The following is an 18,722-nucleotide window of genomic DNA, read 5'->3' on the forward strand; positions in this document are numbered from 1 at the left end:
CGTGCTTTCTGAGGATGCTCTGAGCCCAGATCCCAGGGCCCTTCCTTGCCCGTGGCTGAGCAGGGAGCCGTGCATTCTGGCTAAGGGCACTATTCTCTCAGCACTGTCTTGGGTCACAGCCTCTTCACCTGCCTCCTCTTCAGCCACATCCTGGTCCTTGTCTTCACCAGATCTGCTCCTGCTCAGAGGCGTGAAACACCCAAGTTCCTCAGCATAGCCTTCTATCCTTCATCTCCCCACACTGTTTGTATCAGACCTCCACCTGACCCCTAGCTCTTTAACCCCGCCTCTCCTGTTCCGCCACTCCAGGCCCCGTTATCTCAAAGAACTCTTCTCCGTGCCCTGCCACATTTTTCCCCTTTGCCAAAACCCGCTGTCCTGGGCCTGTGTCAGGGCCTGACACACCTCATGGGGCAGTGGTCCCCCCCTCCCTTCAGGGGCTGCCTCTGGGCCCCCTACCCTCCTGGTTTTCCTGCTTCTTCTCTAGCTGCTGCCTCTCTGGTTCTCTATGGACTCCTCCATGGTCTGTCCCGGCCCACTTCTCTGCTGAGCACAGCTTCCCTACCCAGCCTGTGCCTGCCAAATCCGAGCTCCCACAGACTGGGGTCAGGACCCCTGCAATACAGCTCTCTCCACTGTTCACCTGCCCCTATCACTAGAGACCCAGCCTGACACCAAAAGCTGCCCTCCCCTCCTCCCTTGCCTCGCCTCTCAGAGCTTCCAATTCTACTTCCGAAAACTTCCCAGGCCAGCATCCTCCCCCTGTTTCCCAGTGACAGTTTTCTCAAAGACCCCTATCCTCAGGGGCCCAGGCCCAGCTCCTCCGTGCTACCAAAGGGACTGCCCAGTGCTTGCCACCAGGCCTCTGCTAGGGGTTAAGATCTCAAAACACAGGACAGAGTCAGGCTGTCAGACCAATGAAAGAAGAATGGGCATCCAGTGCCTGGGCTCCATCTGCCCCCTGCTAGGACCAGAAAGTGTTGAGGAGAAGCAGCCTAAAGGCCATGAGGCAAACCATTGGGGACATTAATACCAGTAACTCAGCATGGGGGTGGGAGATGTCAAGAGATGTGCTTCTCAGTGGATGAGCCCACATGTGAATACTTAGCTGTGTGACAGGCTTCCAGACAAATCCTTGTCTGTTCCTGTGGGCCTTCACCTGGACACCCACACAGGACCAGGTGGAGCCAGGCAGAGAGGGCAACAGAGGGTCAGTCAGAGCTGGCCAGGGGATGGTAGGACCAGGTCCCACTGCGCAGGAGGCTTGAGTGAGCTCAGAGTCAGGCAGCCCCTCACCTGTCAGAGGGGTCCTTTCACCTGTTCCCACTCTGTCCAGTGGCCAGCCCATCTTATTCTCCTAGGCAAAATGAGGAGATACCCTCTGAGTAATTTTTTTTCCAAGTTTCAGTGATCTCCAGCACTAGAAAGTGATGAATAAGTCTGTGGTTTGCTATGGGGGTTCCATGTCAGATAAAGATTCTTCCGACATCCGCCCCTTCCTACACCACCAGGGTGTAGGCACACTGCCTCAGCACATAAAAGACGGGAGACTGTTGGATGCTTCAGAACGCCACGAAGGACCAGGGCAAGACAGAAAAGACCCTGACAGCTTGAACATGAGCAACCTTCCCATCATGTACCTTCTCCTGCTTCTTCTTGGATTCCAAGCCCCTCAGGCACAAGGGCGGCCCTTTCCAACATACCAGCTGAACCAATACCTGGCAAAGATTGATGAAATTATGCAGATCTTAAACAAGTTACACTTGCCTTCACAGGTGAGTAACTGGGATAAAGTTGGCATAGGGTAGGGAGGGCTAGCAGGTGCTTCAGGCCAATAGGACTAATGGACTCTCTCTTCCTCTGCCCCCACAGGACCCCTTGGACCCAAATGAGACAGAGATCCTGAGGGTAAGCACTCAGCCCACACTTGGGTGCACTTGGATCCCAATCTACTTCCTCCAGGGTGACCTCAGGCATGTCACACCATCTTGCCTAGCCTCCGTTTTTCATCTGTAAATAGGATTAACAGTATCTATCTCAGTGGGATCATTGTGAGAATTAAGTGGGACAAATGCATAGAGTCACCAGACCAGTGTCTGGTGCTAACTAGTGTTGAATACATTTCCTCAGCCATATCTATAACATGAAAATGCCTTTTTTTAAACAAATACAAATGAAAAGGCAGCTCTAGGTGAACAATTCCAAAGGCCTTAAGTTCATCATTTTTCAGTGGAGCAGCCTAAGATTTCCCCCATGAACATGCCTGCTTCCTTCCTTTTCCTTAAGACGCTGAGTCGTTTTTCATGCTGATTGGTCCTTGGCATTATCATTTACAGTTACTTTTCCTACTTAAAGTTGGCTTCCATGGTTATCTCACCTTTGTTTGCATGGCACTCCTTGGGTCCAACAAGAGGTTGAATCTCTCCTGAGTTTATTGGCCATTTGTATCCCCCTCTTTAAGGCATGCACAGTTAACAGGCTGCACCCATGTCCTGCTGGAGTCTCTGAAATTTTCCTCCTAATTTCTAGGAGCCCTTTATCCAGTCAAGGCATTAATCCTATTATCTGGCCTCTTAGCTGCAAATATTCCCCTTGGTCAGCCCTTCACCTTTTGTAGATCTTCTTTTAAGCAATGCTTCCCCCTCCCAGGTGCAGAAAGATCCACCCAGGCCCTGTATGCAGCTTACCTGGAACCAGGGAAGGTCAGGGCTGAGAAAAGTTGGCTTTCTTTGGGGTGTGCACTCACCTGTAGACCTGTGCCCTGAAGATTATCTCAGGAACCCAACTGGGAAAGAACGGGACTAGGAGGGGATTGTCCAAGGATGTCCCTGAAGGCAGTCTTGGAAAACTGGGGATGACTTCAGCCATGGGAAGGCTGAACCCCAACCTTCTCCCCTCATACGTATTCTTGGTCCCCTTAGGAAAACACCCTTCTGAGGCCAAACCTGGATGCATTCTTAAAAGCTGCAGAAAATTTCCATGAAGATGGACTGCTAATCTGGAAAAATCTTAAGGTGGGTGAAGCTGTTGAGAGCTTTGGGGATCCCTGCTTTGGCCCTGACCAGCCTCTGGGAAGCTGGGTAGCAGGACCTGCTCCTTTTTCAGGTGAGACCCTGACTGTACGCTTTGGTCTCTTCCCACAGGAATTCCTGCCACTCCTGCCCACTCCCACACCCAGGGTAAGCTGCCCCTCGAGATGCCCCTGCAGGTGGTACTCTTAGCCATGACCTGACCTCTAGCCTGTCACCTACCTTCTAACCTAATGCCACTTTCCTGGATTCTTCACAGGGAGACCCAATCCATATCGAGGAGGATAACTGGGTTGATTTCCAAAGGAAACTGACTAAATATCTGGAAATCCTTGAGAACTTTCTGAATTTCAAGGAGAAACACTGAGTCCTAGAATTCTCCATCTGATACCCCTCCTTCTCTGGGCCTTCTCACCATGGGGCCTTGGACATCAAACACAGCAGAACAGCTGAAGATTCTGGGATATCTCTCACATAGTCCAGAACTGGAGGGATTTCACTTTCTCCTGTGGAGTCAGATGAATTGTTAATTATCTGATTTCTGAAATGTGCTGCCCCCATTTGGCCTTTAGTGATTATACTCTCATTTTTATCCTATTGAAAGTATTTATTTATGTATTTTTATTTATTACCTTGTGCAATGTGAAATGTATTTATTTTAGCAAAGGAGCCTACGTCCTGCTCATTCTAAACAAGACTCAAGAGGGGGACTTGGAGGCTCGTTAATTTGTACCTCAGGTTTTGAACTGGTTTCTATGCATCTGAGAAAATAAACCACACTCTCTGAACAACTTCTCTGTTGCCAGTGTCTCGATTTGACTCAGTCTTAGTAACTCTCTTGCCTGGTGATTGAGCAGCCATCCAGCCCCCACCCCCAGCAAGCCTCCCTGCCACCAGATGGGCCCTGGAACCCACACCCTGACAATCTGTGGTCTACTGGGAAGCCAGATGGAGTTTTAGAAAATGCAAATCTGACCAGGTTGATCTGATACTTTATTTTCCAGTCCTCAGGGGGGTTCTGGACCTTGTCCTTAACCTTAGGATAGCAAGAGAGGCTTGCCTCCACCTGGTGCTTCTATTTCCTTATGTCTGCAACTACCAACCTCCTTGATGCTCCAGCCAGTAGATACAGTGTGGCTTCTTGGATGAACCACACACCTTTTTTTTATACCTCTAAATCTTTACCCACACTGACACCTCAACCTCGAATGCCCTGATCCTGACTCTGCATGGTGAGTTCCAGCTACAGAGACCAACTCAAATGCTGCCTACCTCTGGGTTGTCCACACTATTCTAGGACAGGGCTCTTGTCTGAAATAGGTGGATAGATGGGGACCCATTGGAAGGACAGCCATTGTAGCCCAGGGTGGCACAGTCTGATCTGAATGGTGGAGGTTAGGACATCACTGAGTGTGGCTTCCATGTGCCACCTGACTCCTGAGGTCCCACTGACCCTCTAGCTCTGAGTGCCTCCATCCCTGGCTCTCTTGCATGCTGCCTAGGTGCACTTTCTCCAGGCTGGCATGGTGGGGGAGAGAGGGGAGAGTGAGCCCTCCTCTGTCACCATGCTAAGGAGCAATGTCATTCTCTCTGACAAGTACCATAAAGGCTTAGGATGCTGACATCAGATGCTAGGGTCCCATCCCTCTTCTTTTCTGTTTCCCACCTTGATCCATTCCTCCCCTTGGGTCATGAGTAAGGAACAGCCTGGCTGCTTGAATGGGACAAGAAAACGTGAGTGATCTACTACCGCAGAAATATACCCTCTACATTCCTCTTCCTAATACAATTTTGTGTTCCCACGAAAACAATTTTCCTCTCACTCATTCTGCCTCTCTCCAGCCTGGCCCACGGACAGCACTGTGGGTGCTCAGGGAAGATTCTGTGTTGGACTTGGCCCTGGAAGGAGCTGGAGTAGCTGCTGCAGTTTCTGGTGGAGCCACTAGGGGCAGGCAAGCCACTGGTGAGATGCTCCAGGACCCTGGGGGAGGATCTGAGAGCATGGGCCCAAGCTTCCTGATTCTTGGCTAGCTTTCCCACTTCTACTTCCCTGCCCATTCGCTCTCCACCCACACCTGGTGGCTGCTCCTGTTTTCATCCCAGCTGAGGCAAGCATTTGTGCCCCACTCCCTTGTTCCCAGGATGAGTCCCTGCTCACCACCTCTTCTTCACTCCCTGGAGAATGGGTCAGCTGCCTTCCACCTGTGCTAGCCCTGCTACCCTCTGCCCTGGTGGAGAGGAGAGGGACCCAGTGACCTGTCCTGCCATGCTTCTCCCACACCTCGTCCTCAGCAGGCCAGAGCCGAAGGTGGATGGAACCAGCTCATACCGGCTCACAGAGCCAATTGTTAAATCTTGAAAAGTTGCCAGCCAGTTATCAAACCATCCATACCTTGAGACAGGTCACAGTGAGTATTTATGCTATGAACATGGGCAAATGCTACAAAGTGGACTTCTTCCCCTGGGAATCTGTGGTTTAACTTTTACCAGCTGCTGGAGCTCCCCTCACTTGAGGTGTGGAGAGGTAGCTGACAGTCTGCTATGTTGTTCTTACCTGGCTGTCCCCATTCAGAGCCCCTTCTCAAAGCTCTGTTTGTGCTGCAGCCACACTATTCTCACTCCAGGCTGGATGGCACTATATTCCTTCAGTGCCTGGGACTTCAGACATTCAGCAAACTCTGGCTGAGCACCTATGTCTCAGGGCTTATATTGGACACAGGGATATGGCAGTGAACCAGACAGATGGAGGGGATCTGGGGAGGTTGCTTTACATTGAATGGTCTGGGAAGGCTTTCTGAGCAAGTGACACATAGGTTGCAACGTGAATGACAAGAAAGTGCCAGATGTGTGACAATAAGGGAGGAAAGAGCTCTAGACAGAGGGAACAGTGCAAAGATCCAGAGACTGAAATGGGCTGAAAGCATTCACAGAACAGAGATGACCTATGATAGAAGCGGAATCTGGTGGGGAGCCCACAACCCTTCTTCAGCTTCTCTTTCTCTCCTCAGGCCCAGGCCCAGCCCAGGCCCTGTGTTAGTGACTGAGGACTACAGGAGGCAGGAGGTGGTGGTCAGGTCAGACACAGACCTGGCCCAGGAAGATCTGAAGGTGTGAGGGAGGGAAGTCAGCAAAGATAGCCCCACAAAGCAGGGGAAAGACAAGTGGAGGTGACACGATTGAGAGTAGGTGAGCCTTTTCCAATATTCTGGGGTCTCACCACTGCCCTTCTTACAGAACAGATGAACTGAGGCTCACCCTTGATCCCAAACCCGAGAACAAGCCTAGGGCCAGCATAGCCCTGGGTTGGGGCCCAGAAACAAGTCAGGTTGGGGCACTGTTATATAATGCTCAGCTGCCTGCAGGGAGAGGGCTTATGACTCCCTGGCCCAATGGGAGGCCCCAGAGTGCTCACATCTTCCTGGTATGTCTGTCAGTTTCATGCTTTCTCACCAAAGGCTACCCAGAGTGTCCTTAGTGCCAGATCTATTTGCCACTAGTGGGCAGCAAAGCCCCATCAAAAGTCCCAGGATGGCCTTTTGAAAGTCAAAGTTCCCACCTTCCCAAATCCAAGGTGCCTTTTCAGCAGGAAAGTAGATGACTTCAGCCAGGAATTTTATTTTATTTTTTTAATTTTAATTTAAGAAACATTATAGTTTTTCATTGGAAGGGCAATATAAGATAGCATGTATCCTCTTCACTGAAAAATTTGTAAATTCAGAAAAATAAAGCAGAGAGAAATTGCTAGGAAGGCCAGTGTTTAAGGAGAGGCCCCCTCAGAGAGGCATCACTCACCTCACTCCATAGTGTGAATCCTCCTGCTTCAGGACAGGCTCTGCTCCTCCCACCCTGTCCTGGAAACTTCATTTGACTCCGTTCAGTAAATAACCTGAAGACCCACCATAGCTTACCCAGGCTGGGGTGGGGGACTGGGGAGATACTGAGTCAGGCCCTTGGGGGCCTTTTGACCATGTCCAATTTGGCCTAGCACAGTGTGGTGGGGGTTATTTCAGACAGAGCAATGGATGAACAGGTGTGGGTCTTGTTAGAGGGGCTTGCCACAGAGGGTGATGCAAAGAGAGCTTGAGAAGGGACTAGGGGTTCATCTTGCAGAGAGAGATACAGAAAAGGATGTCTGGCAGATGACACTGGGGAGAAAGAGAATGAAGATCTAAAAGTACAGGGTAGGCTGGGAGCACAGGAGCATCCAGGCCACTTAATAGGGCCAGAGTTGGGTGCTAAGCGGCTTGGTGGAACCAGGCCCTCCAGTCACTGCCTTTGCCCCTAGAGCCCAGTCACCCAGGGCCCCCAGCACCTCTGGGTCTCAGCCTCGTCCCCTCCCCCATTCATTCCTCTCTGATCCCAGGCCAGCCCAGCCTGGCCTGGCCACTGTGGAGACAGCAAGACTGAACAACCATGGCCTGAGAAGTGATGGGTGTGTGAAGGGAGAGACAAAGGATGGGGTCACAACAGAAACCATGTTTAACACCCACAAGAAAGATCCAGAACAGAGGGAGAGAGGTGCTGAAGGAAAGAAGAGCTGGTCAAGCAGAACAGGACCCCTGGCCCATGGTGGCAGGGAGGGTGAGGCAGAGGCTGTCTGGGCCAGAGTAGAGTGTTGAGTGAATTCCCACTGGGAGCCAGGGCCTCAATTTTTCCCTTGAAAACCTCAGGTCAGGCTTCTGGAGCGGGTGTGAGAGATGGATCAGGCAAAGTTGCTGCTGTCCTCCTGGACCATGGAGGGCTCAGGGAATCCCCTCAATGACCCCATCTGTGATTAACCCCAGTTTACAAATAAAGAAACTGAGGCACAGAGAAATTAAGGGAGCCTCTGACTCCAGAGACTGTGAATCCTTAATCCACAGTGCTTTGGCCAATGCTAACTGAGGCACAGGAGCCTTTTAAGTGTAGTCTCCTGGCTGGATCCAGGCCTCCAGAGGGACCTCCTAGCTCTGCGGCCTTGTGGTTCCAGCCCCAGTGGTGAGCAGCACAGCCACAGAGCCTCAGCTCCACCCCACCGAGCCACCACACACATAGCACCCAAATCCTCTACATGCCCACTGTCCCCTCCTACCCAGTGACCCCCACATACACACACACTGGGGCTGAGATGCAGAGCTTGGCCCTCATTGCTCCTGTCCATGTGTCCCCCATTCCCACATGCCTCATGGAGTTTCTGAGAGAAACCACCGGCTCACAGCTCTCTCCTGCCTTGGCCAGCAGTCAAGGCCTCCCTACTCCCACCCAGCTCCTCAAAGACCCCAGGGTCAGCTTTCACTGCAGTTTTGACTCGTTCTTTGATACCCTCCCCCTTCCCTCTGCAAACCCTCCCTGCTCCCTACGCTCACAAAGTCCTAGTCTGAAGCCTTCTTACTGCTTCCTCAGAACGGCACTCCCAATCCCAGCTGCCCCCGAGACTTCCTTCAGCAATACTGTGCAAGTATCCTGCAAGTGTCCTGACTGAGCCCTGCCCTAGAGGGCACATGGGCTATGCTTGAAACCAACCAAGTGCAGCCAGGGACAGCAGGCTGTGTGGATGAAGACATGCACCTCTGAGGTGACCATGTTAGGGAGGAATGGGCCTCTGGAAGGGGAGGAGAAGGACAGGAGCCAGCTGTGACTGGGTATGGAGAGAACATAGTCATAGCACAGAGCTATAAGAGCATGGGAGTGGGCAGTGGGTTGATGGAGTGCTCTCTCTTCTCCATTGTGTCTGTCCTGCTTCTTGTAATGCGAGCAGGGTCCCTCCTGAATATGGTAATAAAAACAACAGACAGCCACTCCTCCCCCTCAGAGAGGTTGTGAACCCTGAGAGGCATGAAACACTGGGGATGGGCCCACCTGCATCAGTGGGTACCCAATAGGTATGACTGTTCTCCTCAGCTGATGGCCAGACTCAATGACTCCTTGTTCCTATGAGGCAAGACCCTGGGACCTTTCCTCCTGAGGACAGCCTGGGACCACCTCCTCCTTGCCAGAACGAGGTGGGGGACAGGACTAGGGAGGACAGCCCCCTGTCCTGATGTTCTTAGTTGGCTCTTTCCCTGTGACTGTGCCATTTCCCAGTCAGTGGACCTCAAATACCCAGCTGCCCAGCAGGGTTTTCCTCCTGGGGCTGGGTGTGGGGAGGTATTGAGGCACTGGGGAGGGGTCTTTATAGGGAAACTCCCTTCAGGGAAGCCTACCTCCATGCCAGAAGAAGTCTCTGGAGGCCGTCCACATCCCGGTAATTACTCTCCTCTCAAGGCCAGGAAGATAGATGCTGGGGGCCGGGGAGGGGGGGCGGGGTGGGGGGTTGTGGGGGAGGGAGGGAAGGCATCCAGTCAGTCAAAATAGAAAACATCCCTCCATGTAGCCCGGCACTCTCCAAAAACTGCATAGTGTGCCTCCATCCTCTTGTGGAGATGAGCCAGTTGGGGCTCAGAGGTTGGAGTCATAGCCTGAGGTCATGCAGCAAGAAGGGCCAAGCTTAGAGGCAAGCCTCCAACTCTGCATTCATAGTGGAGGGAGTTGTTGCACCCCAGCAGGCTATATAGGGAACTAGGCTACAACCCATACTAGGGGTGGCCTGTGGGAGTGAGAAATAAATGTGTGTTCAGGGAGAGGGAGTTTTGAATCTGTTGCCCCAGGGCTGGGAGGAGAAATCTCCAAGGACCACCTTTAGCCATCCCAGAGACACTTTGTGGCCACCCCCCCCCCAACTCTCTTCATTATCACTTTTATCACCACTCCTCTTGGGCCCTCTGCCTCACAGCAGGGGCTGTTCACTTCTGTGAGGGGCTAGGGGAGTATGGTGCCAGAATGAGTTGGGTGCTCTGCCCAGAGGCAGAGATACATAATAGAGGGTAGAGGGTATGGCCTTGGGGTTCAAGGCCAGGGCCCTCTGGGATCTGAAGAACCAGAAGCAAGAGATGTGCCTGCCTAAACAGTGCCTCAGTGAAAGGCCAAGCGAGCCCTGGCACTTCAGAAATGTCCTGAAGGAGCTCATTCTAGAACCACCAGAACTGAAAGCCCACATCTGCAACCTTGATTCTGGCCCACCAGCCCCAGAGGAAGGCAGGTATGAGAGCTGGGTACAGATCCCCAGATACTCAACCAGCACATTGGCCTGGATTTCAGCCTCAAAAACCAAGGACAGGGAGGGGCATAAGACTTGGGAGGTTGAAAAGGCTTCTGGTAAAGATTTCTCTTCCTTTTCATTTTTAATGCAGTATCCAATGGCTCTTTCCCAAGGAGACAGATAAAGAAAGCGGCTCCTTCTGGATGTCTGATGACATTCCTACCTGGGGATGAGGCCAAGAGACAGAGATTCACAGGCAGAGGATGCATTTCCAGCCTTGGAGAAAGTACTCTGGGCAGGAGGCATAAGTGGTGGAGAGGGCATCATGGAGGGCATGCCTGATGAACCCATCTGTGGGATGTTACCAGCCTGAGTGTGCAGTTAGGAAACAGCAAGGAAGTCCCAAGAACCAAGAAAGGAAGCAAAAAAGGGTGTCTCATCATCCTTGGCCCAGTCTTACAAGTTGGTGCTCCTGGGCACTACCCAAGGCCCAGCTTACTTTGTGCAGCCCTCTGGTGAGAAGAACTTCCTCTTTACCTATGACTTCCAAGTGTCTTGGGTCCTGACTTCTCCCTGACCTCTGGGCCCATGTAGCCACAACTGAAGGAGTCTTCCTGGAGGTTCCCTGGCCTCTTAAACTTGCCACATCCAGTCCAGTCTAGAACAACTCCCCAAACCTCTCTGCTACCTTGGGTCTCTCCCATTTCATCAAATAACCTCACTGTCCACACAGTTGCCTGAGCCAGAACCCTGAGTATCAGACTCCTCATTCACCTCTTGCCCCAAACCCACACATGCAACATGTCCCCTCAAGGCCTTCTTTGAATTTGTTTCACTCTTATTTGTTGATTCCCCCTCTTGTCTCTTCATTCTCTGTGCACGGTTGGTTGATGCCCTCAACATGGTGTCCATGAGTCTAGGCATTGCCCTCCCTCTCCCTACCTAATGTGACCACCAAACATGAGCTCCAAGTACAGCCACAAGTGGTGGGTCCTCCTATAGGCTTGAATGCAGAGAGTCCACATATGGTTAATGGTTAATCACCTTCAGATCCTCCCAGACCAGTCAGGACTCACCAGTACCAGGGACTGGGGACACCCAAAAAACAGGATCAGAATTAGGACTTGGACAGGCTGGGTCTTTTTGAGGTGTACCTCTGGGGACCTAGACAGAGGAGATGCCAGAGTGATCTGCCTGGAGCTGTGACCACAAAGGCCAAAGATGTTGCTTTGTGTGTCTGGTGTGGCCTGGAGTGACCGGGATCATTTCTCAGGGAAAAATGAGCAACTCCTGGTGCTGTCCCTGCACCAGGGTCTCTTGAGTACAGTGCCAGGACCCTGTGAGCCCTGAATCTGGGTGGAGGTTGGGCTTTCTACCTCATTGCATCTGTCCAGAAAGATGCTGTCAGGGGCTATGGCTGGGCAAGGGGCATGTGTCCCTGATAATTCCAGCAAGGCTGAGTCTTCTGCCCAATTTGGGCTTCAGAAGCCTCCCAAAGTGATGGGAAGAGGAGAAGAAAGGTTGAAGCACTACCTCCTTCCTGGGAGGTTTCTCCCACAAAGTTTCTGGATAGACAAATTTTCCTCTGTGAGGCAGCAATAATTAAACCCATTGTAGAGATGAGGGACCCGAGGCTCAGGGAAGAGGGACTTCCTTGGGCTACCCAGGGATCAGTGGTGGAGAGCCCAAACCTGAAACACAGAGATGCCTGGGTGACAGGCTCTATTGGGGAAATTCTGCCCTTGGCCTTCAGGGTTTCCCTGAGACATTCACAGGCCACTCTGGCTTCCCTGCCAACACTTGTAAGAGTCTCCTTTTAAGCTGCCCTAATGGGGAACATCCCTCATCTATCTAGCCAGGCAACCAGCATTTCCTGGCATTCTGATCCCTGAGATAGTAACAGAAACATCAGGGGAGCAGGAACAGATATGGGTTCAATTCCTGTCTCTGCCATCACAGACTGTGTGGGCGGGCCTCTGGTCGCCTAGACTCCCACACCATGGTTTGGCAGGCCTAGGGAGTATGTGATCAGCTGATATGTCTGTGTAGGGGTTCCCTGGGACATGATGCACTAGGACGCCTGTTTCCTTCAAGCTGTGGTAACTTCCTCTCTGATATGGAGCCTGGGGTAGCCACATACCCATTTCCTCCAGAGCCTATAGGAGGATGCTCACAGGAAACCCCTTCCAGAGGGTTTTCTCCTGGCCCTGTGGGAAGGAGCCAAAGAGGAGTCACACTGTTCATCACAGTCCCCGCCCCAACCCTCCCACTGTTCTATCTGGGGCCCTTGAGTCAGCACACCCGCTCGATGTTATCGCTGCCACTTTCCATGCGGTGCAATCTAGGAATGTCTGTCTGTGTCATGGCCTCAGCCTTGATGTCATCTCTCCAAAAAAAAAAAAAAAGGAGAAGAAGATGTGTTTCTGCCCACGAACCTCACGGCCAAACCCAGGAACTCTGTCTTTCCCATGATGACTTTGGTACCTATAGGCCAGCTGCTGGCATGGACCTCTCCTATGACTCCTGCTTTTCCTCCTTTCCCGCTCTACTGGAACCCTGGCCACTGGCCAGTGTCTCACGTTTCTAACATGCCCCTAGCCCTTAAAAACTGCTGTGCTGGCCCTCAGCCCTTCTTTTGACTAACTTTCTGTGGCCTTAGTGGTTGCATGGACAGGAACCACTCACAGGCAGATCTGTCTTCTGCACAAGCAGCCTCCAAACTGCTGAAACTTCCTGTAGGTCCATAGACACTGCAAACCTGCTTCTTCATCCCTGGGTCCCCATCTTAGATACCTTGACAGTGGTTCTAACTCTTCTTATGTACATTAAAAAGCACATAAGAGAGGGTGTTGAGTAGATTAATCTTGCTCTTTCATTCGTAGAGCTATAAATTCCATAAAGGCAGGGCCCTGTAGGTTTTCCATCATCCTTGTATCCTCTTCCCCTCCTGGGAACCTAGTAGGTACTCAATAAAAATGAATGAATGACTGAATTACTCCATTATATCATCTAGTCCTATAAATTTCTACCTCCTAAATATCTCTGGAAACTGCCTCCTCTTTTCCATACCTATTCCTAAAACTTGCTGTCTCTCCATTCCCCAAACATTCTTCCACTAGCCTGTCCTCTCCTCTCCCTCCCTCCCACAATGTGACTTGCCCACCTGACGTTACCTCCCCTTTCAGCCTGCACAGGGAGGCAGCATCCCCTAGGGAGGCTCTTTTGTCCCCATGGATCCCCAAGTTGTGAGAAGCGTTTTCTTGGGATCCTTCAGCTCTGAACTTCTTCCCTGCCTGGATCTCCACAGTGGGAGGATCCACTGCTCTCTCTCTCTCTCTCTCTACCAGGCTGAGAGCCTCCAGGGCCAGAAGTGAGGGCCAGTGGGAGGGTCCCATCCACCTCCTCCCCAGCACAGAACCTGGTACAGATTGCAAATATTTGTTGACTAACTGTCTGAGCTGTGACGACTCATTTCTAAAAGGAAAGTGACCTTCCATCTTAGAGGGACCACACCAGCTCTATGCCTCCCTGACTACTCACTTAGCCACTCACTGTGGTTCCCACTCTCTACCACCCAGGTTCCAGATCACGGTCTGACACAGATCTCCACTCTGTGTAGCATCTGCATCTAGTATCCTCAACTACTCTGGTGCCTCCTAAGCACTTCCTAGAAGGGGCTGAGCAGAGCCCTCATGGAAAAGGGGGAAGGACCAGGGCCTGGACACTCTATACCCTCACTCTAGCCTGGCCACCTAGGAATGTTCCACCAGGCTCAGAGGGTAGGGCTGGCCTCATGTTGGGTCCCAGACCCTGGGAGGGGACGCAGCTAGGTCTGGAGGACTAAGGTATGTCTTCCCTGTGCCAGTGCAGCAACGCTCCTGCCCTATGGTGAAACCTGCCAGGGCTGCAGGCTCAGGACACGGTACTTAGACCATAAGTTCTACCTGCTCTCGAGGGGTGTCTACTTGAGTCCACAGAATGTCATTACTGTGTCCGACTGCATCAATCTAGACTGAATCTGGGGCCCCAAAACATCACAGTCAGTGTGGGGAGCTTTTCCCATATCAGAGGGGCACCTGCAGAGGCATGGGGGCTCACATGGATGTACCTCATGTAAAAGTCCCCTGCCCAACACACTTGGAAGTACAGACACATCCAATCACACTGGCACACAGACACTCAGAAATGCACATGTGTGCAGCCACACCCTGTGGCTAAGAAACTCACAGCATGGGGCAGCAAACACAAACTCGTGCTGTCCTCTCCAAACTCCATTGTGAAAAGCAAACACTTGTCAGCCCCTCAAGAGACTGGCTTTTTCAGAAAGAGTTCCTGTTCCTCAGAGAGGCCTCTGGAGCTGGAGGTGAGCTGGGGCAGGGGCCATGTAAAAAATTATGCCTGGAAGATCTTGTTTGAGAAGCCATTGTTCCCTGAAGCTCCTGGTACCTGCCAGGGGCTCTACAAAGGAGTGCAATGTCTATCTCAGAAGGGTAGTCTGGTCCACAGAAGGAGGTGAGGCTCTATAGCTCAGAGGGAAGAGTCACTCAGCAAGGTGGTACTGGAGTCAGAATTTGAACTCAGGGCCCTCACCCACCCCAGCTGATCTCTGCAGCCTGGGGGTTAAACACAGCTTTGAAAACCAGAACTGTTGCTGTCAGATGGGATCTTACCACGAAGGAATGCTCTGCAATCTTGTTGGCTGGACATGATGTGCACACATGTGTCATTCTCTCTGCTCACAGGGGGCTATGAGGCAGAGGTCCCTGGCTGGGCAGGCCTTGTTGACTGTTTTGGATCCTGCTCTGGATCACAGGACTGTGCCATTTGGCTGGAATGTGCCTAGGTGGACTGTGGTGCAGGCCTGTGAAGGTCTTCCTCCCACTCAGATCTTTCACTGTGGCCAGAGGAAAGGGATCTAGGAGGAGAAGGGAAGGCTGATGTTGGAATGGGCCCCAGGGTGGGCACAGCCAGCCCAGAGCCTTCTTGGGATTAGAGGCAGGGTGGGGAGCCTGGGTGTAGGAGCTCGATCCAGTGTCCGGATCCAGTGTCCGGGGCCCAGGCCCCGCCCTGGCCACTCCAAGCCAGGAAGTCGAAACTGTGCCCAGAGGCTCCTCAGAGGAAGGGAGCAGCCTCATTGGGCAGACTAGCCAGGGAAGGCTGGAGGGTGCTCAAGGAGGCAGGCGGATGCGCTGCCAATTCTTGGAAGGACTTATTAACGAAAACCCCTGAGCCTGACCACCTGGAGGAAAGGCTCACCGTTCCCATGTGTGATAAGGGCCAGGAGATTCCACAGGTCAGGTAGTTCCCCCGCCTCCCTGGCGTTTTGTGGTCACCATTAATCATTTCCTCTAACTGTGTATATAAGAGCTCTTTTGCCAGTGAGCCCAGTGCTCAGAGAGAAAGGCTAAAGTCCTCAGGAGGATGTGGCTGCAGAACCTGCTTTTCCTGGGCACTGTGGTCTGCAGCATCTCTGCACCCACCAGTTCACCCAGCTCTGTCACTCGGCCCTGGCAACACGTGGATGCCATCAAGGAGGCCCTGAGCCTTCTGAACAACAGTAGTGAAATAACTGCTGTGATGGTGAGTGAGGAAGGGAGTGCGGTCCGTGCCTGAGCCATCTCACTGGCCTGGAGTGGTCCTGTCAGTTTGATAACACGGTATTTTCCTTTTCTACAGAATGAAGCAGTAGAAGTCGTCTCTGAAATGTTTGACCCTGAGGTAAGATACTCCTCTCTGACACACCTTCCCAGAGGCCTCTACCTTGGGGGGTGGCTCCATTTTAGATGGACTCTCACAAAGTCCACTTTCTCTCCAGCCACCTGGCTGCCAGAAGGAGAGGTGTTCAGGTGGCCACGGGCCTTGCCCCTGTGGCAGACATGTAAACTCTTTTGTTAGCTGAGCAGCCATGGACAGACCTAGCATTCAAGGGGGTGGGAGTCACCAGGGGACAGGTAAGTAAGCAGGAGTTACTTTGAGACCAAGCCCTGTGGAGACAAGAGTGCTGACTACAGAGAGGCGCAGAGGTATTTCAGGGTCAAGCCTTGTTCACATAGCAGGTCTGGGGGATGTCCCATCCTGCTCCTTACTGCCCGAATGGTTGGGGGATAGCAACCTCCTTCCCTGGGGACTGGGACCCTCTTGAGATGCCAGGGAATGTGGCTGTGCTAGCTGAGGGTGGCCTGAGCTGAATGGTGCAGATTTATGTTTACATGAACACAGCAGTACGGATGACTAGACCCGGCATCACCCTGTTCCCCTCCCAAACCCTACTCCTGGGGGACAGGGCTGAGAACAGGAAAGAGTGACAGGGAGGTTGTCATGCGCCCACCAGAGGGCACTTGGCCACTTCTCACCAAGGAATGGACGTTTCCCACAGGAGCCGAAATGCCTGCAGACTCACCTAAAGCTGTACGAGCAGGGCCTACGGGGCAGCCTCATCACCCTCAAGGAGCCTCTGAGAATGATGGCCAACCATTACAAGCAGCACTGCCCCCTTACTCCGGTGAGTGCCCATGTCAGGGTCCCAAGCTGGAACGTCTTGGCCTAGGAGGGTTGAGGACTGGGTAAAAGGAGAGGCCTTTCACTGTAGCTGTTCAGGACCCTAAAGGGTTTTTGGGTCAACAGATTTATAATGATTAGCCCCTTCAGAGGGTCAGCAGCCCTGATTATTCATATCTCTTGGAGTTAAAGCCATGGAGCTGGGAGCCTACATACTCCCTAGTGGGAGTAGGCTTATGCTCTTATTATCATTAATGAGCTCAGTGGTGAGGCAAACCCAAGGAAACTCAGGGCCTGCCTAAGGTCCAGGGTACATTCCTGGGCCCAAGTGCTACCTCCCAACAGGACTTTTCCCTGGCCCCTTGTGAGGTGCCTAAATTGCATGGGAGTTAGGAGGGGGTCATATCCGGATTGGACAAAGGCCCCAAACAGTCCTTTCCTGTGAGGAGTGAGGTCTGTGGACTTGACTCCTGCTCCTTCTGGGTCACTGGAGCTGGCCTCTGAGGAAAGAGGCAATTTGTCAGGTGCCTGTCCCGGGCTGCGACTGGAGGAGTTGTGCACCCTTTGAGTGACATATGGTGGCAACCTGTCACCTGATCCAGGTCAGCAGGCGGGCCCAGAATGGGTTCTCACAGGCTGTGCAGAAACACACTGGTGCTTCCCTCACATTACCCATTCATACCTGGACCCAAAGTTTTCTTTTTCTTTTTCTTATTTTTAAGGAAACGCCCTGTGAAACCCAGACTATCACCTTCAAAAATTTCAAAGAGAATCTGAAGGATTTTCTGTTTAACATCCCCTTTGACTGCTGGAAGCCAGTCTAGAAGTGAGGCAGGCCAGTCCAGCCAGGAGACAGCCCTGAGAGTGCACCTCGAGAATCACTGCCCTCGAACCTACGGATTGCTGAAACTCAGGATCTTCATTTTGGAGGGACCATAGTGTGGGGCCTGGCCATGGGGGGCGGGCGGGGCCAGACTTGCGCTGGAACACGCTGCCCCTGATATGGGCTTGGTATGGGGAGCGGGCAATGTTTTACATTGGCAGGGATCAGTAATATTTATTTATATATTTATGTATTTTAATATTTATTTATTTATTTATTTAAGATCATACTCTATATTTATTCAACATGTTTTACAACAATAATAAATTATTAAAAGCCTCTTCTTATTTGTGCCATTTCCAGTTTATTTTCAAGCTTGAGTGAATGCTGACAGTGAGGATGGGAGGAGCTGCAAGGTTGGGGGTGGTGCCTGAGGGGCGGCACTGTCGGAGCAGAGGGGAGGTGAGACTTGGCCTGGGTGCTACATTCTGCACACCTAGACGTGCTTCCCTGGATGCTCAAGGGTCCCACTGCAAAGAGAGGTTTTCAGGTTCACTTGGAAGTCCAAGGAACCTGGTCAGTGGGCACTGTGCTCCAGAAAAAGGGCCTTATACTTCCTGAGAAGGCTTGAGGGTTCCTGGGGCTTGGCTGGCCACTGGTTGAACAGGCCTGCCCTTGAGCGAGGCAAAACACCTATGCCCCTCAGAGGCCTGGACCCTGTGACCACACCCTGATCCTCATACTCAGAGTTTCAACCACTCCTAATTTGAACCAGGAGATAGACTAGCTGTTCAAGAAAAAAAAAAAAAAAAAAAAAAAAGACAAAAAACAAACAAAAATAACCACAGGGGTCAGAGCTCAGCAGATTTACCAAACTTTCCCCCAAATGGGTGATCTTAATCTCTGAGAGTCAGAATGTAAATTCAGAATTTGTTAGTACATGGTTCTGGTGTGGCATTTTTCTGAGCTGGCTTTTGTTTTTACATGAAGTTTTGCATCTAATCAGGTGCCCTTCCCTAAAATCCAATGCCTTCAGGCCAAGAAAGAGCAATGCTTTTCTCTTCCCTTTGCCAGCCCGGTTGAAGCCCATGTTCCTGAACCCATTCCCTTGTGTCCCTCCTGTGGACAATGAGGAAGTGGGTGGGTCCTCAAGTGTCAGGTAAACAGCAAGGCCACCCTTCTCTTTGACAGGTGGGCCTGAGGAAGCTGGCTTGGTGCAGCTGTTCCCCCTGACTGGCTCTCTCTCTCCACCCCACCTACTCTCTCTGCTCTAGCCTGCACCTGCAGACAGCACCAGTCCTGGCCAAAGACCTGT

The 18,722-nt window shown here is 52.0% G+C and overlaps 2 protein-coding genes across 2 annotated transcripts; both read left to right on the forward strand.

Annotated features, from left to right (window-relative positions):
* The first annotated feature begins 1,616 nt into the window (after positions 1-1,616).
* Positions 1,617-3,794, forward strand: IL3 (interleukin 3). The gene is made up of 5 exons (XM_043562443.1): positions 1,617-1,775; positions 1,873-1,908; positions 2,922-3,014; positions 3,144-3,179; positions 3,289-3,794. The coding sequence occupies exons 1-5, from the start codon at positions 1,617-1,619 to the stop codon at positions 3,394-3,396; spliced, it is 432 nt and encodes a 143-aa protein (XP_043418378.1). The 3' UTR covers positions 3,397-3,794.
* An 11,601-nt stretch (positions 3,795-15,395) lies between these two features.
* Positions 15,396-17,620, forward strand: CSF2 (colony stimulating factor 2). The gene is made up of 4 exons (XM_043562561.1): positions 15,396-15,666; positions 15,763-15,804; positions 16,463-16,588; positions 17,307-17,620. Exons 1-4 carry the CDS (start codon positions 15,508-15,510, stop codon positions 17,406-17,408), a joined length of 429 nt encoding a protein of 142 aa, XP_043418496.1. The 5' UTR covers positions 15,396-15,507; the 3' UTR covers positions 17,409-17,620.
* Positions 17,621-18,722: the final 1,102 nt, after the last annotated feature.

This window comes from Prionailurus bengalensis, chromosome A1 (genome assembly GCF_016509475.1).
Source record: "Prionailurus bengalensis isolate Pbe53 chromosome A1, Fcat_Pben_1.1_paternal_pri, whole genome shotgun sequence".
Taxonomy (NCBI): domain Eukaryota; kingdom Metazoa; phylum Chordata; class Mammalia; order Carnivora; family Felidae; genus Prionailurus; species Prionailurus bengalensis.